The sequence below is a fragment of the Salvelinus fontinalis genome, chromosome 8 (genome assembly GCF_029448725.1).
Source record: "Salvelinus fontinalis isolate EN_2023a chromosome 8, ASM2944872v1, whole genome shotgun sequence".
NCBI classification, from domain to species: domain Eukaryota; kingdom Metazoa; phylum Chordata; class Actinopteri; order Salmoniformes; family Salmonidae; genus Salvelinus; species Salvelinus fontinalis.
Window position 1 is genome coordinate 19,258,459 of NC_074672.1, and position 26,274 is coordinate 19,284,732.

At 40.6% G+C, this 26,274-nt stretch overlaps 2 protein-coding genes across 4 annotated transcripts in view; both read left to right on the forward strand.

Moving 5' to 3' along the window:
* The first annotated feature begins 882 nt into the window (after window positions 1-882).
* Window positions 883-3,305, forward strand: LOC129860824 (ADP-ribose glycohydrolase OARD1-like). Of its 2 annotated transcripts, XM_055931623.1 has the most exons (6): window positions 883-1,048; window positions 1,222-1,284; window positions 1,711-1,876; window positions 2,042-2,100; window positions 2,187-2,299; window positions 2,414-3,305. In XM_055931623.1, the coding sequence occupies exons 2-6, from the start codon at window positions 1,237-1,239 to the stop codon at window positions 2,547-2,549; spliced, it is 522 nt and encodes a 173-aa protein (XP_055787598.1). In that variant the 5' UTR covers window positions 883-1,048; window positions 1,222-1,236; the 3' UTR covers window positions 2,550-3,305. The 2 variants fall into 2 exon arrangements, with proteins under 2 accessions (XP_055787598.1, XP_055787599.1); XM_055931624.1 differs by lacking the exon at window positions 883-1,048 and having other exon boundaries at window positions 1,718-1,876.
* Window positions 3,306-4,691: 1,386 nt separating this feature from the next.
* Window positions 4,692-26,274, forward strand: part of LOC129860825 (synaptotagmin-2-like) — a 77,178-nt gene continuing 55,595 nt past the window's right edge. For both annotated transcript variants that reach the window (XM_055931626.1, XM_055931627.1), the window contains exon 1: window positions 4,692-4,950. The gene's annotated coding sequence lies outside the window, so the exon portion shown is untranslated. The remainder of the gene's footprint in view (window positions 4,951-26,274) is intronic.

The following is a 26,274-nucleotide window of genomic DNA, read 5'->3' on the forward strand; positions in this document are numbered from 1 at the left end:
ATTATTATTTTTCGCTAATATGAAAGATATGGTCCTTATGCTTCCAAAACCCATACCACAAGTGATGCGTGTTAATGTTCAGACCGAGTGTTGCGGCTATTAACAAAACTTCCCCATACAGAAGACGCCTTCATCCAACGACTTGTGTATGCCCAATGTAATGTAACTGAGTGATGATCAAGGGCTAATTATAAACTGGGTGGTTCGAGCTTTGAATGCTGATTGGCTGACAGCTGTGGTATATCATACCGTAAAACATTTATTTTGACTTCTCTAATTACATTGGTAACCAGTTTATAATAGCAATAAGGTAACCTTCGGGGGTTTGCGGTGTTTGGCAAATATACCACAGCTAGGGCTGTATCCAGGTACTCTGCATTGCCCATAAGAACAGCCCTTAGCCATGGTATCATATACCACACCCCTCGGGTCTTACTGATTAAATAAACACCCATGTTGACCTATTGTATGGAATGTAAGCCTATTATATAGCCCTGGCCCCTGACTAAATGCACTATCCAATTAATGCCTATTTCAAAGCAACTGGAAACTCGGAAAAATACGAGGTCAAATCATGACGTCAGTGATCATCAGGTCGGAAAGTCGGAGTTCTAGAAAGAGGCCCGAATTCCCAGTTGATTTTTCCCAGTCGGAGCTCGTTTTTTTCCCGAGTTCCCAGTTCTTTTGAACGCGGTATCAGCGTAGCTCGTGGCTACATCATCACTATATCATAAAATAACCTGATAATATTGAAATCTTATGCCACGTTCAAGTACTAGTTGAATCTATGAAACTCAGAAATGTCCGACTTTTTATGACAGTATTCACTTTCAGCATTGATGGTGGAGGTACTGGAGCACGAGCATAATGGACCTCTAGCTCCTCCTACCTTTGATATGAAATGATTGGATAGGTTTAAGCAGTTTCGCCTTGGATATGCTGGGACGAATTCCCATCTGTGACACAAAGAGGAAGTCGATTGCTAGCTGATAATGTCCGCATTTTGGTTAAATTGAAAGAGAAACTGAACGACTTTGACGCTAGCTCAGTAAGTTGCTAAATTAAGAAAAATACATCAAAGCTAGCCTTACGCAATAGTCAGCCAAATGTGCTTGTTGTAGTGCTAGCTAATACTGCAGGTTCAAATAATCAAATGTACTTTCATTTAGCTTGCATTTTAACAACAATTACCTATCCCTCCCTCTACTTGGTTGATTACAGTTTACCTGTCGTATAATGTCAACTGTATCTGAAGAGCCAGTGAGCTCTATTGACAAATATAAGGTAAGTGGCCATCATAAAAACACCTAAATTAGCCAGAATAGATTTCGAGCCTACGCCTTCTTACAGCGGCACTGGGTCTGACCGGCTTGTTTAGATTGAAACCACAGAGCCAGCGCGAGAAATGGCTCGGAAAATGTACCTCAATCCAGGAATGAGAAATGCATTGTACTCTGAATTGGCCTATTATCCCAAATGTTACACCAAGAAGATTGAACGACTTCTGTGTTTTAGAAGTCGTTCAATCTTATTTATGTAGCAGTTGGGACAATTTAAACAATGCCCATATTATGTTGTTACAGTCCTACTTAGCAAGCTAACTACTTATCTGGAGCTAAGGTAAAGGACAGAGGTTAGAAAGTCTTTGGTATAACTAGCTATGTACTTGATGTCTCGTCATATGGTGTAATGCTGCCCTCTCATGGCCAGAATGCAGAAGGCGGCTGGAGCCTGCGTCATGTGAAGGGGGACCTGTTCTCCTGTCGTGAAGATGAGGTCCTGGCCCATTGTATCAGCGAGGACTGTCGCATGGGGGCTGGCATCGCTGTCAAATTCAAGAAACAATTTAGTGGAGTAGATGAGCTGAAGAAACAGAGTGAGTCCTGTGTATTCATGTTTGTTATTATGCACTCTGCATTAATGGAAGTCTGTTGTGATATGCCATTTTCACTTCAAAGTTTGCACTACAGATAGAAGGCATAGTTTATATCATAAGACAATGTCATTGATCAAGATCACTGTCTACTGGTTTTTACTTCAGAGAAGGTGCCAGGGCAATGTGCTGTACTGAAAAGAAACAAGCGTTTTGTGTACTACCTGGTAAGATGCTTAGCGCTATATACCAACCAACTAAAACATATGAAGCCTTTTATTTTGTGATCTTTTGTGGTGTCTCTGTCTTACAGATTACAAAAGAAAAATACAGCCACAAACCTACCTATGACAACCTACGGCAGAGCCTCGAGGACATGAAGTCTCATTGCTTACAAAATGGAGTAACTGGAATATCAATGCCTCGGTTTGTATAAATACATTCTACACAAAAAATCACCATTATGTTGACATTTAATTAATTTGCATATTGTTGGTATGCTGACTCAACTTCCATTTTTCCTATCCTTCTATTATACAGCATCGGCTGTGGCCTTGATCGACTGAGTTGGGATAAAGTGGAGGAGATGCTTGAGCAGGTATTCCAGCCCACAGATATAAGTATCACTGTGTATACTCTCCCTGTAAAACCCACAGGGAAACCAAGTTTCCATTGATGTTTTCTGTACACCAAAGTAAATCATGTTTCAGGGACATTTGTTATGGTTATATTCTCTATCACCTTTTGTCATAGGCTCCAAGCCTGTGTTTTTCAACTCTTATGACAATGGATTTTGTGTGAAATCAAACTCGGACCATATCCTGCTGATTGACACAGCGTGTATATTTCATTGCCAAGTTTACTCAGCATACGGATATGCACCTGTGCAAAGTTTGCTGAAATGTTTACTTTCAAAAGTTAATAAATTAAATCACAAAATATAGCACATTACTTTAAGAATCATATCCTTTACCGTCTAATCTTTATTTTACCCCTGTGTTTGATGGTTCTCTGAAATTACAAGTGCATATTTTCATGTTAATTATGACCCTTTAGTAGAGCTATTCTCCACCAGATGGGGGCACCAATTATAGTTTTCTCCACATGGCTTCTGTGGTGTGATCTATACAGATTTGTCTGATGCTGTAAATACCCTGTAATGTGCTCATGTAAGGCCTAGAACTTCTACCACCAAGAGGCATCTTTATATCTGGAACACCAGTGCAATAACTACAAAGTGGGAAAACTGAAGAAGTGTAATATTCTAAACTGGTGTATTTCTAAAATATTGTAGACTGAATATTCACAGTTAAAATGAAGACTTGTTCCCTTTTAAAAATATGTTAAGCTTTTTATTTTTACCTTACATGAGCATGACTTATGAAAACTAGATTGTTATTTTGCAGTAATAAAATCAAATGTGTTGTATACATTTCGCTGAACCTGTGGTTCTTATAATTTGTATATATGTTTAGATTGACTGTCCAGTGTAAATGGTGTTACGTCATCTATCGATCACATTCCCCTTATGACTAAATGTATCAATATCACCCGTCATACCATACAGGAGGACAGATGATCTGAAAAAATACATTTAGTCATTCCTATTACCCATCTCTTCATCTACTGACTAGGGCTGTGCATCAGGCTTTGCTCATGAGTCACAAGCTTGATGCTGCGGACTCTGAACGCTACCTTTTAATGTGATTCTAATGCTATGACCATCACAAAAGACTTAGCGGGGTGCAGCTGCGGCAGATATGGCCACGGTATTGTATGATGTAATGTTGATCTTGAGTGTATTGTACTGTAAAAGCAGCTGAAAGACGATGCCGGCGCCAGATGTAAGGGAGGGTGGGGGAAGGGTATAGGGAATCTGACACCACAAAGTCAAACCCACAGAACCATTTTATGTTTAAGCCCTCCAGTACATCAAGCCCTCCTCTACAACATGAAACTTGAGTCGAATGCACACACAACCAGCCATCCTTTCGCTGGACTGCCTGTAGTTATATTACTTGAAAGGAATAGCATATTTTGCCATTTACAATGACTATAAACCAAAATATGTTTATGATAACGCGAGCGTACAATAGTTAGCTAGACAGTGTACAGTCTGACAGGTCTTTCAGTGAAAAGACGGCAGTAGCCTGCTGCCTGGCTTTGCCCCCACCTACTCCCCATGCCTTCTGGGGCACCTTCAATAATTCATGAGGAAAATGCATTTGTCACTGGGTACACTGCGGCTACCTTGATTCCTCAATTCCTGGCTGGATGTCTTTCGGGCATCACTGCATTTGACCCCCTCCTCCTCCCATCCCCCTAACACAGCAATTAGACTGTACTCAGCAGCGAGCCCTGGGAAGTCTCCCTTTTATCTGGCCTGAGCCTCCTGACACATCACTGTACTGCATAGGTCCATCACACACTGCAGAAATGTAGTGGTCGTCTTTGCTTGTGTCTCAAAAATCCTAACCATGGAAATACACTGAATCCTAGCTCGGCGTGCCTGTGTTTGTCCTATAGCAGCTCACTGATTTGCTACTTTCCTTAGTTCTCCCTCCTAACACTCACTCTGTTTCTCTCATGTCCTTCCTCCCTTCCCTTCTTTTTTACGCTCTGTATGAATCTGTAGAGCTTGGCACTTGTACACTTTAGAGAAAAGAAGAGCTTGGCGGGAGCGGTCCTGATGCACTGTGAAACTGCCCCCTCCCAATTAAAGCACAGCACTTATGTTATTGAAGGGCAGCTTAGCCAATGAGGTGGCGATACAGGCTGATACAGCATAAAAAAAAGCAGCAGAACGAGTGAAGAAAAAACTGCTGTGTGTGTGTAGTTTTTATCCCTCCCCGGAGCTGATTTGTATTAATTTACTGTAGTAATCCATTAGGGTGTGTGTGGATGTGAGGCAAGAGTCCACAGTGTTCTAGAACTATGCACTAGTTCATTATTCTAACACTGGAAACAAGAGAAAGTAATTATTGAAGGAATATTCATTCTCTTTATTTCTATCTATCTCAGTGCCCTGAAGCTTCTAGAGACGTTTGCCCTGAGGAGGAAGAGACCCAGCACACAAGGTAAACTGCTTTTCACATCTACTGTTGGGCTGGTGGGATGCTTTTGAAGTTCTTTTTTTTCTGATATAATTATAATGACATATTGGAGCTAATTCATTTAGAGATTTTTTTATTTTTAAATGTTTACATAATTGAGACTTTACAGGGAAGGAGAGAGAAGGCTAGAGCGGGACTCTGATGCTCCAAGCCAAGTTACTCTCTGTGCACACGGTTGTCAAGTACAACAGTATCCCATTTCAGTCTATAGATAGTGGAGCTTCCCCAGACCCCAGCATCTTGCTGACATGGGGCAGGGGGACTTAACATAGCCATGCAGTTTTTGTGAATTCAGAGCAAACTTGAAGTTTCCTGGGACAAGGCATTTATGTAAATTTGTAATTTTGATGTTGATGGTTTAAATGAGAGGTCAGGTAGACAGGTGCATCATTTCACGGTGAAACAAATGTACTGCATAATGATAATCCCAAAAGGGGACGATGTGCGCACTCGTATGTGTGGACTCTCATTTTGTGTGCAGCTGTATGTGAATACTCTGTAATATGATGCATGCATTTGGGTTGCTTAGATAACACATGCATTCGGAATGGTGTGTAGAGATTGATCTGTCTTAATTAGAAATGGTGTGCAGAGATTGATCTGTCTTAATTAGGAATAGTGTTTAGAGATTGATCTGTCTTAATTAGAAATGGTGTGTAGAGATTGATCTGTCTTAATTAGGAATGGTGTGTAGAGATTGATCTGTCTTAATTAGAAATGGTGTGTCGAGATTGATCTGTCTTAATTAGGAATGGTGTGTCGAGAACTTGATAGGTCACTGGGGCTCAGTCTGTGCCTGCAGCCCCAGTGAACTATCTCACAGAGAGGGTATGCAGGGCTGGAGGAATCTCCTTCCATGGAAAGAGGAGGGTTTCTCTCTCACCCCTCAGTGGTCACACAGTAGGAACCGCAGAGGAAAGTGAAGGATAAGGGCATTTTAAAGATTTTGTGAAGGGATACTGGACACAACGCAATCTAACAGACAGATGGGGTATTTTCAATATAAATATATATTTTCTTGCGGCTTATATGAGGCGTATTTACACTTTTCTATTTTGCTCATTGTAATGTCATTTGATGTGATTATGACCTTGACATTTTTCTGTTTGAATAATTTACAGCGGCCAGCAGTAGGCGCTGTTTCTTTAATCTGTAGCCTATCTAAAAGATTTGCGACGTTTCTAATAAGATAGTACTGTATCTTTATAGATAGTACTGTAAAATGAGTGAAGATGATCTTTTAGTGATTTGCTGTTTATTTTTAGGGGCAGCTCTGCTCTCCACAGTTGTAGGCTATTTACTCAATCTGGAAACCAGGTTCAGTATTAGTTTGGGAGAGTAGTGTGAAGAATCTGTGTTTGTAAAGGATTTACAGACCATGTCCTCTTTCTGTCATTGAAAAGGATACTCCCACTCAGTAGGCAGGACAGGAGGAAAGCTAGGGAGGGTTGGGGACCCATCCTCTCCTGACCAGAGCTGCTGACCCCTAGATCCTTGCTCTATAGTAGTCTGACCCAATCTCCCAGAGACACGATAGCAGCTTTGTGAGCATATCCACTATACCGTGGCAGTTGTGGACCAAAAAGGGAAAAACCCACTTTATTATTCATGTCTCTCTGCCTTTTGTGAGCATGGTGGCTCTTTCTCTGAGAGACTGCAAAGCTGTTTTAGTGTGTCCCATCCTCAATATTTCAAACCAATGTTTTTTTTATTTTTAACTACACCACACACACTGTAGCACTGCCATCTTAGTACCATAGTGATAGACGATGAGTAGTACTTCCCCAATTCTGTGAGCGACTTCAGCAACTATCACATCCCTTCCTGTGCTTGCAAGTGGCCACAATGAATCACACATTAAAACACAGTCAGAACAATCATATTCAAATAAAATCATAACCATGCCGATTCTGGAGTAGGCCTACTACTGCGTAGCCTAGACTCAGTGAGTTTAACATAAATTTTTCAAAAATAACCAAACTAATCATAATAGGCTTAGATTTTGCATTCTGGAAAATTAGTAATTTATAAACTAATGTATATTTTTCAGATGAGGTAAATGATTATGCCAACAACACTTTAATGATCATTGACACCCATGGAATTATGGAAGACTGTTCCTCTTCACATTATCCTGGGGATGAGGTTGAGAGACTCCCAGCAGGGTAGAGACATCACGCTGAGGAAGACACTGAGATAGCACTGCTGAGAGAACCCAGCTGCTAATAGCAACGCTGCAATGAAACACCTCTCTGTGTCCAAGTATTAGCTGCTGTCCTCTATAAGACTGAAATTATGAGAAGTTGAGAACCACTGAAGTCTGAAGGAGCCTAAAACGTACTTATATAGAATTAGCATAGCGGGATTTGAAACAGTGGATATCTCGCTGCTGGCTAGAATCATTTGAGTATTGTAATCAGGATAGAACAGCTAGTGGAAGGACTGGAATCAGGGTGGTCTTCAGTCAGAGGACCAATCACAGCAGCTGAAGGATAGAATCTGACTGTTGAATGAAATAGTATGGCACTTTACTATCAAATCACTCCTATGAAAGAGACAGATCATGAATAAGCTCATGAAAAATCAGACATGTCCTGTGATATACAATGCATTCGGAAAGTATTCAGACCCCTTGACTTTTCCCACATTTTGTTACGTTACAGCCTTTTTCTGAAATTGATGAGAGAAAAAACAATTTCATCCATCTTCACACAATACCCCATAATGACAAAGCAAAAACAGATTTTTAGACATTTTTGCACATCTATAATTTTTAGAAAACAGAAATATCACATTTCCATAAGTATTCAGACCCTTTACTCTTTGTTGAAGCACCTTTGGCAGCGATTACAGCCTTGAGTCTTCTTAGATATGACGCTACAAGCTTGGCACACCTGTATTTTGGGAGTGTCTCCCATTCTTCTCTGCAGATCCTCTCAAGCTCTGTCAGGTTTGATGGGGAATGGTATTTGCACAGCTTTTTTCAGGTCTCTCTAGAGATGTTCGTTCGGGTTCAAGTCCGGGCTCTGGCTGGGTCACTCAAGGACTTGTCCCGAAGCCACTCCTGCGTTGTCTTCCCCAGAGCTGTGCCTCGACACAATCCTGTCTCGGAGCTCTACGGACAATTCCTTCGACCTCATGGCTTAGTTTTTGCTCTGACATGCACTGTCAACTCTGGGACCTTATATAGACATGTCATATATAAATCATGTCCAATCAATTGAATTTACCAGAGATGGACTCCAATCAAGTTGTAGAAACATCACAAAGATGATCAATGGAAACAGGATGCATCTGAGCTGAATTTTGAGTCTCATTGCAAAGGGTCTGAATACTAATATAACATTGTGTTTCTGTCTTTTGTTTTTAATGCATTTACAAAAATGTCTAAACCTGTTTTCGCTTCTGTCATTATGAGGTATTGTGTGTTGATTGATGACAGAAAAAAATATATTTAATCCGTTTTAGAATAAGGCTGTAACGTAACAAAATGTGGAAAATGTGAAGAGAACTGAATACTTTCCGAATGCACTGTAACAAATGAGATTTTAATGTTTTTGTTACCATCAGGTCATTGAAGGTAATGAGAAATAAGTCTCATTTAAAACATTTGAATTCCATTGTTTTGAATTGAGACATTATGTGTTCATTCTTTTAGAAGCTTTGGACTTTTGGGTTAATAGATCATTGGGTTCACCTCTGCAGGAATACAATCCCTTGTACCCATTGAGTGTATAGCACCTCAGGAAGAGGCAGATCAGCAGAAGTGTCAGGAGTCTTGTCATTGCTCATCCTCTCGGTGTGACACCCCCTGTCCCAGATTGTGTGGCACGGGGTGTTTAGTGCGCCCCTGTTACTGATGGCGAAGGCGATATAGCGGAGCCAACACTGCTGTCACCCTGACACCACAGTTAGCAGAGTGCTTAGCTCCGCATGTCAGCCAATTCTGCACTGTGAGCATTCCACCAAACCAAACTCAAAACTCTATTAGAATTGGATTACATTAAAACAACTACAGAGAGGAACTGAATGGACTGAAATGGAGCCGGAGCTTTATAATGAGAAAATATAAGGCTTTGAATGGATAAAATGATATGCAGAAGGGCACAATGAATATTCACAGAAGTTATCCAGCCCTTCTGTATTGCTACCACTGAGAAAGAATACAGGAGACAGTAGAGGGAAATAGAGGACATACCAAATGATTAAGGTGAACATTCCTTCCTTGATGAAGTGTCACCCTGAAAAATACACTTGCGTGCGGGAGGAGAGGAGAGAACGGTACGGTTGTGCATTGCTAGCAACCAAGACCAGGGCACCTCATCACACACCCCGTGGAAATGTGTGCTCAAAGTGAGCATGAGAATAGGATAGAAAGTGAGTGATGGAGGAAAGACAAAAATAGAGGGGATTATTAGGAAGAAAATAAAAAAGATGGGAGAGGAAGGGGAAGTAAAAGGCAAGTGAAAAGAGATGGAGAATAAGGGAGACAGATGATGAGAGGAAAGAGCGGAGCGGAAGTATATGAGGGAGAGAGAGAGAGAGAGAGAGTGGGTGTGTGGTACAAAGCTTGGAGCACTGCAGCACATTGCAGTGCCCAGCCCCCGCTGTGTTCTTGCCATCCGGTTCCATGCACTGAAAAGACCCCTGCAGCAGAGCGACGTAGAGGGCTGCCTGCCTGCTGACGAACAGCACAGAAACCAAAAAAGCATGAACACAATTGTTCTTTCCACTTGACCTGATATATGTCTTTCTGTTATGCTGATTCTGGGGTACTTGAAGTGTGCTATTGAATGCTCAGAGCAAAGAGTTGAATGGACAATACAGGGCAATTAATCTCATGTTAAGGCTTTCCTGGATTATAAAAACCTATAAATACTACACATTCAGTTCTGCCCAATTTGACCTGGTAATTTCAGTCATGGGATTGTAATTTATTTCACTGTACAAGCATACTGTAACCATATCAGACCATGCCAAATGTGGCCAATAACCCCAGTACAGCTGTATGGTACATCATCTTTCTCCCACCTCCATGTTTCTCCCATTAGGAGCATTTGCACACATCACATGCTTTTGTCCCTGTGTAGGCTAGCCTAATGCCCTGGCAAATAAAGCCAGCTCCCTTATGGGACATGTTGAAATGACAACAATGGAGAGACAAACACATGACCAGAAATCATTTGTGTTTGTCTCATATCAGTCTGATGCTTTGTTGATGTGCTTTGTTCATTTGGCTTTTTAGTTCTGTTTACACCGAGCCCAGTGGTCAACTTTCCATTCTAGACACTAATGCATTTTGAATTAAAACAGGTTAAGCCTAACTATGGGATGCCTTGTCCAGAAAACCACTAGACACACGGTTGAGATACAGGACAGAGCTAATCCAGGAAATTGAAGATCCAAGTTATTTCTGCTTCCTCAAACAGTTGTTATGTTTCCATCCCACTGTCTGCCTTTGGGGCAGTGGCTGAGGCATGAGAGGTTTATCTGCTGTATTTGATCTTAGTTACTATCATGTTGATCTAATGTTGTAGTAGCTGACTAACTGTGTATTTGGTGGTGTTTAGAGTTATTAGTTCCCCTGAGGGGTTTGATGTTCAATCAGTGTTCCTCTATTTGAAGAGGGCTTGAGTCTGCTATGCCCAGCTGGGTGAGTGTTTGGACTCTGAAGTTTGTTTCCCCACAGCACACCATGCTAAGCTTCTCATTTCAGCCGACTGTTTACCTGTTACCTCAGATTTACACTGAGTGTACAAAACATTAGGAACACCTTCCTAATATTGAGTTGCACCCCCTTTTGGCCTCAGAACAGCCTCAATTCATCATGGCATGGACACTGCAAGTTGTCAAAAGTGTTCCACAGGGTTACTGGCCCATGTTGACTCCAATGCTTCCCACAGTTGTATCAAGTTGGCTGGTGTCCTTTGGGTGGTGGACTATACTTGATACACACGGGAAACTGTTGAGCATGAAAACCCAGCAGTGTTGCAGTTCTTGACACACTCAAACCGGTGTGCCTGGCACCTACTACCATACCCCGTTCAAAGGCACTTAAATATTTTGTTTGCCCGTTCACCCTCTGAATGGCACACATACACAATCCACGTCTCAATTGTCTCAAGGCTTAAAAATCCTTCTTTAACCTGTCTCCTCCCCTTCATCTACACTGATTGAAGTGTATTTAACAAGTGATCATCAATAAGGGATCATAGCTTTCACCTGGATTCACCTGGTCAGTCTATGTCATGGAAAGAGCAGGTGTTCCTAATATTTTGTACACTCAGTGTACATTACAAAGAGCAAACAAGCAGGGCTGAACACATCCTAGGTTGGACATTTGTTTCTGGAAAAGTCTACCCGATGCTGGAAATGAATGATTTAACTTGGGGAAGTAGTGTAGTTTGTATAACACTTGTTTCATCCTCTGTATGTCAAAGGCCGTTCTTTTAATAGAGTGGACTCTCCCCAGTCAGTCCACAAATACATTGGACAGCAAAGAATTAGAATAGAGGGTTCTCTTGGTCCAATTATGTTTGGGCTAGCCATGTGTGTAATTGCTGCTTTTCTAATCTTTGTGTGTTTAGAGCAGGGATGCACAAATTTGATGGGGGTGGGGGCCACAAAAGATCTGAACTCATCATGGGGGAGCGCAGTGGCTTGTGGGTCTGCGTACCCACATCCACACATGTAGTCAGAGCCTTTTTGGGGCCCTAACCGACATTTTTAAAATGTTTAGTCGTTGTAAATTGATCCGCCATCCTACAAAAGGGTTGCATGCCGCTAGTTGCCTATCCATGGTTTTTAGAGCATCCGCTATAATAAATTCACATTTCTATGACAAAACAGAACAATAAATATGATAAATGCCATGATGCCAGTATCAGAAATGTTCTTATAGCCTGACAAATGAGTGATCGAGATAGCATCAATCTTAGCATGAGTCTTACATGGCATGTCATGCTACCCGTACAATGGCGCTAAGCAAGCACTGTGATGTGTGTGTTGTGTGTCATCAGTGAGTGTGTGTTGGCATTCTTGCACCGAAGAATGTCCCAGCCTTGGTCACGACGCAAGGAAAAATTCAAGAAAGAAAAAAGAGAGATAGCGAGATGGAGACAGAGGCAAACGGAGAGAATGAGAGTGTGTGTGATAAAGCAAGAGAGTGACAGAGTGTGAGATAGAAAGGGAGAGACGAAAGGATGTAGTATAATGTAGTTGCGTGTGTAGGGGAGAATGGGGGTGGGGGTGAGCCAGCAAGCTGCAGCCGGGACTCAGAGTGCTGCATTGAGCTGCATAATTAATCCAGAGGGGGAGGAGAAAGGGGAGGAGCAAAAGGCGGAGCTCCGGTATGAAGAATATAGTGAGCGGTAGAGACATTAATGCTGCTGGAATGGAGCCAGCCTATTCTTGTGTGGGATCTCTGTTCAGAAGGCATGCTGAGCTCTGAGCAGAATATAAGAAGGACGTATTTTCATGCAAAAGCAAATAGGGCACAGGACCCAATGTGTTTCTATTTCTATCAGACATATTCAATCAGAGAGACGCAAAACTGCTTGTAGCAGGGAGCAGGGCCAGGGAGTGAAGGTAAGAGGGGATGCATATTCAGAGGAAGCACCCTCAGCTGTTTGGTCCAGCTCTGCCTTGCTCTGTTATTCTCTGTGTTCCTGTCCCATCTGTTCTCTTGGCCCCTATTATCCAATCACCTTCCACTATACTGCGTGCCAGAACACACTTCTTCTTCTTTGCAGGGCCCTCTTTCTCGGACTCAGTCTGTTCATAATCAGCCAATTTGCTGTAAAATGCGTTCTTATTATTTGACCCATCTGGTGATAACATCCAGATCCAACGGGGGCATGTAGTATGGGTGTTTCACTGATGTGTTGGGACCTTCGTCTAGGCTAATCCTCCCCTTTTAAAATGTTGTTCTTGAGATGGTGACAGGGACCTTGAGTGTTATGGAAGTATACATGAGACCCTTTTTATGAAGCCTGCTTCCCGTTCTCTCTCTGTGAGGAGTGTGCAATAAAAGCTTCCAAAGCCTCCTCTCCTCAGTTTTATTTATAACCACTGTTTCCCTGCAGAGGAGACTTTCTGCCAGATCAGTCATGCATTCCACACTGCAGTTTCACACAAGCAATGTGAGCAGTGTGTGTGTATATATTTGTGTGGGTGCGTTTGTGTGTGAGAGCAAGAGTGTGCGTGCCTGTGGGGGCACGTGTGTCTGTGCGTGTGTGTGGCAGGTCTTGGTCAGAATGGTCAAGAAGGTGGTGGCGTGTTTTTGGAGTATACAGTAGGTCACTATCCCTGTCAGAGCTGGCTCCCCACTGTGACTCTGCTGTCACTGGTGATTGTATAATCTGGCCCGTTACTTCACCCATATCATACCACCTGGGAGCACCTCTGTCACCTCACCTACCCATCACTGTGGTCCCCCCCATCTCATCCATTCTAATGCACTGTAACTTGCTAAATCCTCAGTGAGTCTTCACTGCTCTGAGATACTGCATGTGGCTGCGCAGGTGTAGTGTCGCCATAAAACTATAGTTTAATACACTCTGTAATCCAATTTATGTATTTGTTGAATGTTTCCTGTGATTTTGTTGCTCCTTAAAAAAACACAATCAAAGAGCACTTTCATGTCTGTCCAGTTTTCTGATCACAGGTAACATTGTGATAGAAAATGCTAAGTAAGAACTGTCATAGTTTCCTTTAAGATCTGGCTGCCAACCTCTGTTTGTAGGTTGAGGTCAATTTTTTTCATGGGAGCTGAGGAAGAACACAAAGGCATTTGAAATGCACTCCGTGTCGGCCCTGAATCTCCCAAAGCACAGCTGGGGAGCTTGTAATGTTTTCAATCTCATTCCTGTCTCCTGAGAGCCACCAAATCAGACTTAAATTACAACACAAATTACCCTGTATACCCACTGCAGCAGTGCAAAGCTGATATCAAGCACAGAGGTGTGGTCCCTCCAGAAAGGTAAGTGTATATCTCAAATCCATGCTCATGACTTTCCTTCATACCTGATGATCAAAATCCTCTCTCCTGCACCTTATGGGTGATTTGTAGGCTGCTACAGTATGGGAGCTTTAAGGCATCTGCATGCTTCTCATCCGAAACAGTTCGGATCAGTTTGTGCATATATTATGACATTTTGTGAAGTTTTGGTCTTCCGAAAGGCTAGTCGTGTACGCACATTTTTTGCTCGAGACATGCCGAAGTCTACACCCCTTCATTGGTCAACAGTATTGATTCTTCAATGAAGTGTTTGTTGCCATTCAAAGATAGACAACTCATTTTCATGCACATTTTTTCACTTGAGAAATAGCACACCAAACATCTTAGTTAATATCAAATTGTGCGACTAAGATCTCCTTGGCAAAAACTTCAAAATGAATGACAGATTTCTTGAGTTATCTTAGATTAATTCTGACTATTTTGAGGGAGTGTATGCTGGCTACGGCGTCTCAAGATGGAGAAACAGTACTATTGCTGCATTTTCTCGTCTTTCAAGCGAATGTCTTTTAAGGGACTATGCAAGCACACTAGGCCCCCAGCCGAACCGAAGCATGTAGAAGGCTTTAGGGTGATGGGATCATAAAGTTGTTATGCTTCTGGTTTCCCATTCATGTTCTGCATGGATGTTTCTTCAAAAGGGCATTTGGCATACATTCTGATTTTAAGCTCTCTCCGTATACACGCTCAAAGCAAGTGTTACAGCATTAAACATAAACAGTGTTTATTTACATCTTCTGTCCACCAATATCTAAAAAACGAAGATACATATTCTGGCTCAGTTTTAATTCCACTCCCAGGGGCCTTTCTTAACAGTGCAAAAACAGAGTTGCCATCTCCCTGCATTACTGGGAAAACTGACCATCTGACATTATGTGGGAGTGATGTTTTTGCCAGTTCAGAGAAGCTATTGTTTCTACACTGTATTGACCAAATTATGTTATCACCTCACATTAAAAACCATCCCCTTTATATTATATATTTCTATTTAGCTAGCTCTCGTACTGTGGTATACCCATTTGATTGGCCAAACAGTTGCTAAAGAAACACATATTTCAGTGTTGGGAGAAAGCTTGCCAGAGAGAGTGGAATTGGTCCTTTAATGGCTCTGAGTGGTTGCTCAACTACAAGGTTGTTTCAATTCATTGAGTTTTGGAGGCCAGTGAGAAGAGCAAGGACACGGCATACAGAGCAGATCCTGTAGGCGCCATCAGTGCTGCTTCCTGCCTGTCACATTCCCCTTGGTTTTAGAACTCACAGAGAGAGACACATAATAATAACAGGATGGAAAACTCAATCAGAACACAATAATAAATGATCTTTTTGTCATGCAGAAAGAATGGAAATGGCTTTTAATGGAATGGCTTTTCTTGTATTGTGGCATATTCATTTTCAAGAATTGTATGATATTTTGCTGAGGTAAACAACCAACACATTTTCCATTGACGTCACCAAACAAACATTTCCATTTAATAACATGAATTTGTGTTTGAACAGATTTGATGAGTATGAACCTGGATGGACATAGTTAATTAGAGGATACTACTGATGCTGCAATGTGTACGAGCTGCCTTACATACAATATACAAATACTTCAGAAAGTATTCACATCCCTTGAATGTTTCCAAATGTTGTTGTGTTACAGCCTGAATTTAAAACGGATCAAAATGTTGTGTTACAGCCTGAATTTAAAACGGATCAAAATGTTGTTGTGTTACAGCCTGAATTTAAAACGGATCAAAATGTTGTTGTGTTACAGCCTGAATTTAAAACGGATCAAAATGTTGTTGTGTTACAGACTGAATTTAAAACGGATCAAAATGTTGTTGTGTTACAGACTGAATTTAAAACGGATCAAATTGATGTTGTGTTACAGCCTGAATTTAAAACGGATCAAATTGATGTTGTGTTACAGCCTGAATTTAAAATGGATCAAAATGTTGTTGTGTTACAGACTGAATTTAAAACGGATCAAATTGATGTTGTGTTACTGGCCAGCACACAATACCCCACAAGAAATGTTTGAAAAATGTATAAAAATTGAAAAGCTTATTAATCTTATGTCAAGAAGTATTCAACCCCTTTGTTATGGCAAGCCTTAATAAGTTCATGTGTAAAAATATGCTTAACATAATTAGATGCATGGACTCACTCTGTGTGCAGTTCTAGTATTTAACATGATTTTTGAATGACTACCTTATCTCTGTACTCTACACATACAATTATCTGTAAGGTCCCTCAGTCGAGGAGTGAATTTCAAACACAGATTCAACCACAAAGACCAAGGAGGTTTTCCAATGTCTCGTAAAGAAGGGCATCTATTGGTAAATGGGTAAAAAAAAGCACACATTGAATATCCCTTTGAGCATGGTGAAGTTATAAATGACACTTTGGATGGTGTACACCCAGTCACAACAAGGATACAGGCCTCCTTCCTAACTCAGTTGCCGGCAAGGAAGGAATCCGCTCAGGGATTTTACCATAAGGCCAATGGTAACTTTAAAACAGTTACGAAGTTTAATGGGTGTGATAGGAGATAACTGAGGATGGATCAACAACATTGTAGTTACTACACAATACTAACCTAATTGACAGAGTGAATAGAAGGCAGCCTGTACATAATACAAATATTCCAAAGCATGCATCCGGTAAGCAAAAAGGCACTAAAGTAATATAGCAAAACATTTGTCCTGAATACAAAAGTGTTATGTTTGGGGCAAATCCAATACAACACATTACTGAGTACCACTCTCCATATTTTCAAGCATGGTGGTGGCTGTATCAAATCAAATGTTAACACATATTTAGCAGATGTTATTGCGGGTGTAGCGAAATGCTTGTGTTCCTAGCTCCAACTGCAGTAATATCTAACAATTCACAACAATACACACAAATCTAAAAGTAAAATAATAGAATTAAGAAATATATAAATATTAGGACGAGCAATGTCGGAGTGGCATTGACTAAAATACAGTAGAACAGAATACAGTATATACATATGACATGAGTAAAGTATCATGTTATGGGTATGCTTGTAATCGTTAAAGACTGGGGAGTTTTTCAGAATAAGGCAAAATACTAGGGGGAAACCTGGTTCAGTCTGCTTTCCACCAAACACTGGGAGATTAATTCACCTTTAAGCAAGAAAATAACTTAAAACACAACCCCAAATCTACACTGGTGTTGCTTACCAAGAATACCGTGAATGTTTGTGAGTGGCCGAGTTAAAGTTTTGACTTAAATCTGCTTGAAAATCTATGGCAAGACTTTTTAACAACCATTTTGACGAAACTTGAAGAATTTAGAAAATAATAATGGGCAAATACAGTACAATCCAGGTGTGGAAAGCTCTTAAACCGTGTTCACATTGGCAGTTTGAAGTGACTCAAATCCTATTTATTTGCATATCTGTTATTTTTCCCGCAGTCTGAACAGCCAAAAAGCACATGGAATCGGATATTTCAAGCCACCTTCATAGGTGGTTTGAAGTCAGATACAAATCTGATTGCTGGCCATGTGACTTGTCTGAAAGGTCAAATCTGATTTATTTGCCCTTAAGTGGTTTTTAGACTGTTATTTGGCATACCTTGTTAGCTACATGTGGTAGCTAACTAGCTTGTTAATTATTAAAAACAAATTTGTGAATATGCTAGAAAGCTAAACCGCTACCTAGCTAGCTAGTTTACTGCTGTGGCTAGCCAATAATGACACATTTTGAAAGTTGGATCATCTTACCCTTTGAGGCTTTAAAAGTGTTCTTACCCTAAGGATTTTGAAAATTCAAAGCAACTGAAAAACATCCCTGGCAGGCATTGTTGTCACCTTAGCTTGCTACACAACTTGTGAGTCATAGAAAGCAGCATCATCACCAAAGAAAACATAGGAACAAAGTTTTGCCCACGCTGCAGGCTGCTATATCGGTCCGCTAAAACAGACTATTAAAGACCCAATGCACTACTTTTGTGTGAAAAATATATATAATCCAGGGTTTTTCTTTAATTTGACCATTTTCTACATTGAAGAAAAATAGTGAAGACATCAAAACTATGAAATAACACATATGGATCATGTAGTAACCAAAGAAAGTGTTAAACAAATCAAAATATATTTTATATTTGAGATTCCTCAAAGTAGCCACCCTTTACCTTGATGACAGCTTTTTTGAAAAACCCTGGAATGAGTAGGTGTGTCGAAGCTTTTGAGTAGTACTGTATATATTTGTATTCTGTTTTTTCAGGGGGTGCTGCAGCACCCTCAGCACCCCTACTTCCCGCAGCTATGGATGGGTGAGAGAAAAAAAAAGAATACTGTAAAACAACAAAATGTGCAATAAGTCCAGGGGTATGAATTCTTTCTGAAGATCACATTCAACCTTGATGTAGAGTTCCCTATTAAAAGTGTTTGAGTGGCAGATCACGTAAGATTGTTTAGATTAGAAGCGAGAGGTGTTGTGTGACCTTCCCCTCTCTGGCCATTGTGCAGATGCCACCCCTAAATAAATACGACTATTGAATGAGATACGGGGGTGAAGTTAATTTATACTCCTAGGACAACTTGAATTGTGAGTCCCACCATATTGTTCAGAAGGCAGACCTATTACTCTGCAAGCAAGGCAATCAATTAGGTGATTCTGTCATATTGTGGGACTCTCAAGTCCCAAATAGAATAAATCCGTTTTTGTTCAGTTAGCTAACCTTGGACTGCTCAGTGGAAGTACAGTATAAAAGAGAATATAATAGAATATAGTTATTGATGACATGGTTTTGTGTCATGGTTTTTGTGTGTCCTGCTCCGTGGGCTTTTCAATTAAATTCCATGCAGCTGAGGCGTTTAGATTTCTCCAGTCCTGACAACAAATTGTTCAGCCTCTAAGGCTCCCAGCCCATCTCTTCCAATACATCCAATCCTATCATATTTAACATACAATATTGGCCTAAATTAATCACACTCTCCTCATTCTCATAATCTTTAAACAATTTTGTGAAGAGCTTTCTGAAGACAAGTCAGTTGTAAGTTTGTGCTGGCCTATTGTCCTTCTTATGGTCACTGTAATCATAGTTGTCAATGCCTGGTACATATTCACCATTGAATACGATGGTGGATAATGCTTTGGTATCATTTACTGTACTTTGTGTCAAGTTGTTTATTGAGCCCGAGTGTTGTGTTTATTGCAGCATGTCTCTGAGTCCTTCGCAGTTTAGAGTAGTTGTGTAGTGTAATTTCTGACTTCTGCTCAGAATGTAAAAATAGATGTGTTAAATAGAGTGAGAGAACAAAAGAGGAGACCGCTCTGTCGTGTTGTACAATCCAATTTGTACCAAGCACCATTTTAAGACCTGCAGCGATTCATACAAGGTGTATAACAATCTCTGACCGTGTTCCATCGCCCTGTTCTTATCATGAACAAACACATTCACTCATAGCCGCGGGAAGTAGGGTTGCTGAGGGTGCTGCGGCACCACATGTCGACAGTACCCCCACCACAAAACATCTTCCCACGGAAAATAGAGCACATTGCATCGCAGGCTTAAGTTATTAAATCATTGATAGCTAGCTCTCAAAGCAACCATATCCCATTGCCAACAAAATTATCCATTTACACTACTAAAAAGCATAACACACCAGGTAGACTCAAGAACCACAGTCTGTTGATCCACCTGTACATTGTCCAAACGATGTTGCTGCATGAGAATGAGGGAAGGGAGGAAGGCCTATAGTGTCAAGGTGGATTGCTCAAAGAAAAGTTGAAGAGCTTGGCCTGACAACCTTTGCCACTGTTCTTGAAGTTCCCTAACAGCAACCCTGACTGACTGTCATAAACGGTCCATCAACAGGCTGCAGGGCTGTCATTTGTTGAGGAAAAGGGTGTTAGTGGCTCCTTGCTCCATTCTTACATATCCCTAACAAGGTCTTTCAAGTCAGGTTTGATCTTTCCTTCTCATCCCTCTGGTTTGTGAAGGAAACCCTTATAGACATGATGGTGGACAGTTAAGAGAGCAAGGTAAATTATTAATTTGGGCTGTCTCACTCCTTTACGAAATTATGACGATTCAAGCTGTGGGCTGTTTCGTACTCCGTATCCGTGTGATATTGCTGTGCATGACACTGTGTTGTAGACTGTGTGTGTGATTGGACTGATGTAACTGTTGGGGTAGGAAGGCACCCTTGTGATTCTTACGAGGCTGAATTGCTTTTAAGGTAGCGGGCAACAACTCTTCCCCTCCCACGTAATTGATGTCCCGCTTTCTTCACATCACACTTTTTCATGCTCTGTTGATTTGTCTTCTGCTTAGATCGCTGAGCAGTGAGCGTTACATTGCTTTATATGGTTCTATAAAGCAGGAATAGCCAGTGAGATGAATATTCTGCACCAAGGCAACAACAGGGTGTAAAATTGTGGAGAGAGTCCCGAATTGACATGGTTAACATTAAGAACAACCCATTGGTGTGTATCATATTAATATTCCTGTTATAACAAGAAAGAGCTGGGATTCATTTGATTGGTCTCTATTTTGATTGCATTTCCCTATGAAATCGTATAGGCATGAATAGTTCAATTCCTCTCTGCCGCTTTCTGCCATTTAAAAATGCAGCGCTGCTTTAATTTCTTATCAAGGCGGCTGGAAATAGTATGACACAAAGCAAGCAGGAGGACAGAGGACAGGAGATAGAGACTCATTTGATTAGGCAACGAAGCCTCTCTCACCTCCCCATTGGCCTTTTGGAAAAGCTGGTTGTTTCTATCCCACAGTATTCAGTCTAGTTAACTCAGATTTGTACAGTGGCTATGTTTGGTGCTTCAAACCCAGAATCCACCTTTTTATTACTGGCCAGCTGCCACTAATCCACTGGGGTCTGAGACAATATTTTGGTGATTTAGCTGTATGCCTGTGTTTGTTATTGCCTGTGTATCTGTTTCTCTCTGTGTGTGTGTTTGTGTGTGTGTGATGCATCTGTAATGGTGATTTTTTTTCTGCCATGCTTAAAACAAGCATCCATTCGGCGGCACATACACCTACATTAATATTTTGTACACATTTCACTGTATGCAATATGCATTTCTGTTCTAGATATTGACTTTCAGTTTCACCTCATGGATGTCAAGTCCCTGAAGAATAGGACAGTAAAGCTGCATAGCAGCACAATTGCATTGTACTTACATTGCCTACAGAAAGTGCAGTGCCTACGTTTTCCACATTTTGATGTTATAGCCTGAATTTATAATGGATTCAATTGAGATTCTTTCATCACTGGCCTACACACAATATCCCATTATGTCAAAGTGAATTATGTTTTTAGACATTTTTACAAATTAATAAAAAATGAAAAGCTGATGGATCAACAACATTGTAGTTATTCCACAATACTAACCTAAATGACAGAGTGAAAAGAAAGAAGCCTGTACCAAGTAAAAAAATTCAAAAAATGCATCCTGTTTGCAACAAGGCACAAAAGTAGTACTGGCAAAAATAATTTGGCAAAGCAATTTACTTTTTGTCCTGAATACAAAATGTTATGTTTGGGGCAAATCCAATACAACGCATTACTGAGTACCACTCTCCATATTTTCAAGCTGAATATCTCAATCATGTTATGGTCAGGGGCACAATCTTGGTTTTAGAAGTGGGGGGGACAGTCGGATATCCAGTCGGATAAACACTCCAAACAGCCTACCCGACCGCTCGGAGGCGTCCGCATGATCCTAAAGCACACCGGAGCATTGTTTTGTATCACATTCCAATAATAAAACGGGGGAAGAAAAAAAAGCATTTTCAGAATGTGGGGGGGACATGTGAAGGTTGCACCCCTGGTTATGGGTATGCTTGTAATCTTTAAGGACTGGGGAGATAAAAAGAAGAAAAAAAAGTTGCTAAGCACATGCAAAATTCTAGAGGAATAAATGGTTCAGTCTGCTTTCCACCAGACACTGGGAGATAAATTCACCTTTCAGCGGGACAATAACCTAATACACAAGGCCAAATATACACTAGTAGTGTAGTACTGGCAGAGTTACAATTTTGACTCAAATCTGCTAGAAAATGTATGGCAAGACCTGAAAATGGTTGTCAACCAATTTGACAGAGCTTCAAAAATTGCAAATATGAGTCTAACATCTAACACTCAGGGTGTTGAATATTTATCTAAACAAGATATATTGGTGTTTTTCTTCTACTTTGACATTACAGAGTATTTTGTGTAGATCGTCAGCAAAAAAATTACAATTAAATCCACAAAATGTGGAAAAAATCAAGGGGTGTGAATACTTTCTGAAGGCATTTTATACCCAGGGGAATTGACATTTTCTCCTTATCTATTCTGTGTGCTGCTGCCCTAGTATTACTGTAGGTCTACATGTATTCTAATGCAGCGGTAGAAAGGTCATGAAATGCCATCAACAGAGTATTGTGTACCAATGATTAGATCAGTTGTTAGATCAGTCATTCTCCTGCCCAAGTGAATGACAATAGACAGCATTGAGTATGACAGTCTCAATTGCACATAATCAACAACATAATGAAAGCTGTCCCTGACTCTGTTCTTTTGACATATTTGGCATTTCAGGACATATTAATGCTCACTAACTGAGCCTTCTCCAAGCCCTACCAGTTAACAATGGTTAAAAGTTGATGCCTACTTAGAAAAGAGCCTGTGAACATTAACTTCATTCACAAGGCAGAGGTCAATTGATATTTTGAATTATGAATTCTGAGTATGTTCTTCTTAATGTTTGAAATAACTATTGAATCCAGCCAACCTTCCAGAGGCAAATCATTAATATTGGTTGAGCTTTGAAAACAGTAAATTCATCATAGTTATCAATAATTTAAAACCCTTGAGGGCACATAGTTTCAGTCAGTATTCAGTCGGAGTCTGAGCAGTTCCTCTTATCTAAATACATTAGAATGATTTCAACTCATGGGAATTATGTAATTGCAGACCTTTGACTAAGGATGTTTTTAACCGAAGCAAAGGGCTGAAACCCCCATCCTTGTATGCGTGAACATTCAGTTCTACCTAGGATTCACCAAATCATCTTGATTTTAACCTGGGTAGACAGGGGTGGTCGGCAATGTGCTGCTTTCTTTTTTTACCCTTTGCAGACAATGAAGTATGACCTGATATTATTCTTAAATTTTTTCATAAATAACATCCTGAACTTGATCCTGTGTTTTTCTGCCCTTAGGCAGAGTTTAACAGGATCCCAGCATTACGTGCCTTGAGGTAAACTAATATTTAAGTCTTAACGCAGGACATTTTGTTCCTTCTGTCACTAAAATGGAGGCTGGAAGCTAAGCTCTGGATAAGAACTCAGTAACCCTACAGGAAAGATACAGGATGTGTGGACCAGGGAAACTCACCTTTGCCTGTATATTAAGCCTGAATATTTTATGAGTTTTGAGGCAGGTGGGTCTTGAATAACTGCCAAGATTAATGTTTCCTCTGGGTGGCTCGTTGACCATATTTCTACATGAGTTGAAATTAGATTTGTTTTTACAAACCTCATATACTGTACACCAATAAAGTATGTACCACGCTGCTCGGGATTCAATATTCACAACACTACCCAGTGCCTTGAAGTCTCAGGAGGGCAATGTCACGGCATGATGCTAAATAACCTTGTCTGTGATCTTAAGATTTGTGATAGCTCCCTGTACTAATACATAGGCTTTAGCTCAGTGGGCTAGTGGCCTTTAGGTGTGCAAACACCCAGAATTGGTCACCCATGCCCATATGGATACACATTCACACCTCCAACCAACAAGTCTGAATGAACTGAATGGCACATTACTCATTTTGAGTTCCTGTCAGGATAGACCCTTGCTTTTCCGCTACAAGTAGTTTTTGAGGTACAGTGCTCCTCTCTGCTTTCTGATTGACAATGGGTATAAACAGTGTATCTGTGATCAATGTTTCTTCAGTGCTGCTGTGCCCACAGCGACCGCTAGCTTTGACAGGTAGCAGATGGTATGCTGTACACAGATTTACCACAGCATAGCCTTGGGTGCTGTATTTTTGCAAGCATTTCACAATAGGTTTTCCTCCTGAATAATTAATAACATACTGCCAGTTGTATTTACTGTATGGGCTTGGCCTGCTCGTCAAAGCAGAGGGGAGGTTTTTTGCACATATTCTGAGATGTTTCCAGCCTCCCCCCATTCTTATGATTTGATCATTGTGGTTCATGGTAAGCCCTGTTAACCTATTGACATGGTGTTTTTGACAGTAAAAGGGAGCTGAGAAACATCGGTTGAATGGTGCTCTCCTCTCTCCTGAGATACATGTATGTTGATTGAGTCAACGCTCTATCCTTTACATTGATCTTCCCATAACGGTTGTAGTGGATTAAGTGTTCATGCTACACAATCTACTATCATTTACAACCATCCTGTAGAATACTTTCAACATCATTAACAGAATAGCATATGCATTGGAAAAAGTCACTAAACTTGTAAACATATAGATTCTTCTCCCCACCAAAAGAGTCCCTCCTCAACATAGCCTCTTGTTAAAGTAATACCCATACATCATGATTCATGATAACAGGACAGAACATCTGTATCGTTCTGAGAAGATATGTAGGTAAGTATTTCATAATTTACTGTCTCTTATCATGGGTGGCAGGTAGCCTAGCGGTTAGAGTGTTGGGCCATTAACCAAAAGGTTGCTAGTTCTAATCCCCAAGCCAACAAAGTGACAAATCTTTTGATGTGCCCTTCAGCAAGGCACTTAACCCTAATTGTTGGGATATGCAAAAAAATGCATTTCCAATTCACACATGTGTATTAATACACACCTGTACATATAATTGGACAAATATAATTATGACCAATTTATTATTAAGTAATACAGAGTTTGTTTTATGTTGTAATTACATTATACACACTGCCCAATAACAACTAAATGTGTCACACAGAAGGCAACCATTTTGGACAATGAGAGAGGACAAGGACTTGATCTATCCATCTAGGAGTTAACCATTTTGGACAATGAGAGAGGACAAGGACTTGATCTATCCATCTAGGAGTTAACCATTTTGGACAATGAGAGAGGACAAGGACTTGATCTATCCATCTAGGAATCAACCATTTTCAAGGGTGTTTCTGAAAGGGTCATCCAATCTGTGTACCGTAAAGTTAACAGCAGTTCGCTGCTGGAAACTGATAACTCCGCAATTACCACAAGGCTCCTAACTGGGCATCGATTGGTCTTGTCTTCTCTCCCCCTGCCCTCAGCTCATCGATTGTTGATGCAGCACCAAGATTACAAGACTGGGTGAGGCCCAGCGGTAATACGTCTGGCTACAGGAACATCTTTGACCTGTGTGTGTGTGTACTGTGTGTGTACTGTGTGTGTACTGTGTGTGTACTGTGTGTGTGTGTGTGTGTGTGTGTGTGTGTGTGTGTGTGTGTGTGTGTGTGTGTGTGTGTGTGTGTGTGTGTGTGTGTGTGTGTGTGTGTGTGTGTGTGAGAGAGAGAAAAAAGAAAAGGAAGAATGCCTGAAGTGTACCTACCAGTCTGTGACAGAAAAATGACTGCAAATGTATAGCTGTTATCAAGTAGAATAAAATACACTTCTCATTTCTACAGTAACCAGCTGTGCCATATGAAGTGTTGTCAATTACGATTACATTTTCAGTTATCATGTGTTTTTAGTAATTGAACCGAGACAATACACCCACCTTATTCTACTCCAACCATCACCAAGGGAGTTTTGTCACATAACCTATTATTGAACCTAGACAGTGTGGAGCCTGGTGTCTGACGAAATCTCAGAGGGGTATTCATCCATGCCAGACCACTGAGCTCTACGAGCTCTACTGAGGTAATGGTACTATGTGGAACTTATGACCAGCCCCTGATCACCAGCCACTGCTACTATATAGGTGTCATAAATATACTATGTTATGTCCTTTATGGAAGCATTCAGTTGATCTCAATGGCATTGATACTGTTTAAACTGTTCATGGACATTACAATAAAGTGAAAATAAAAATAACCAGATGCTGATGCCGATTTGTTTTAATCACCAGATAATACTCCTAAGATTCTGATTTAAAATGACAATCAGGAAACAATTTTATAATGGCAGGAAAGGCCCTTGAAAGATAACAATGACAGTTGTAATTTTAATTATAAGTGAGTGTGTTAAAGTACTTGTCCTTGCCTTTCCTCTAGTCTTCCCTGTGCTGGTATGCTTGGAAGGTCAGTGCTTAATTTGGTTTGTAATGAGATTAATTGAAAATGACTCCCTTCTACTTTACAATTGATCTC

What these genes read in the sequence shown, in the direction of transcription:
- LOC129860824 (XM_055931623.1), top strand. Translation starts at nt 1,237, where the DNA reads ATGTCAACTGTATCTGAAGAGCCAGTGAGCTCTATTGACAAATATAAG. An exon ending in AGCGTTTTGTGTACTACCTG is followed by an intron (nt 2,101 to 2,186) that starts GTAAGATGCTTA and finishes TCTGTCTTACAG; the next exon opens with ATTACAAAAGAAAAATACAG. An exon ending in ACTGGAATATCAATGCCTCG is followed by an intron (nt 2,300 to 2,413) that starts GTTTGTATAAAT and finishes TCTATTATACAG; the next exon opens with CATCGGCTGTGGCCTTGATC.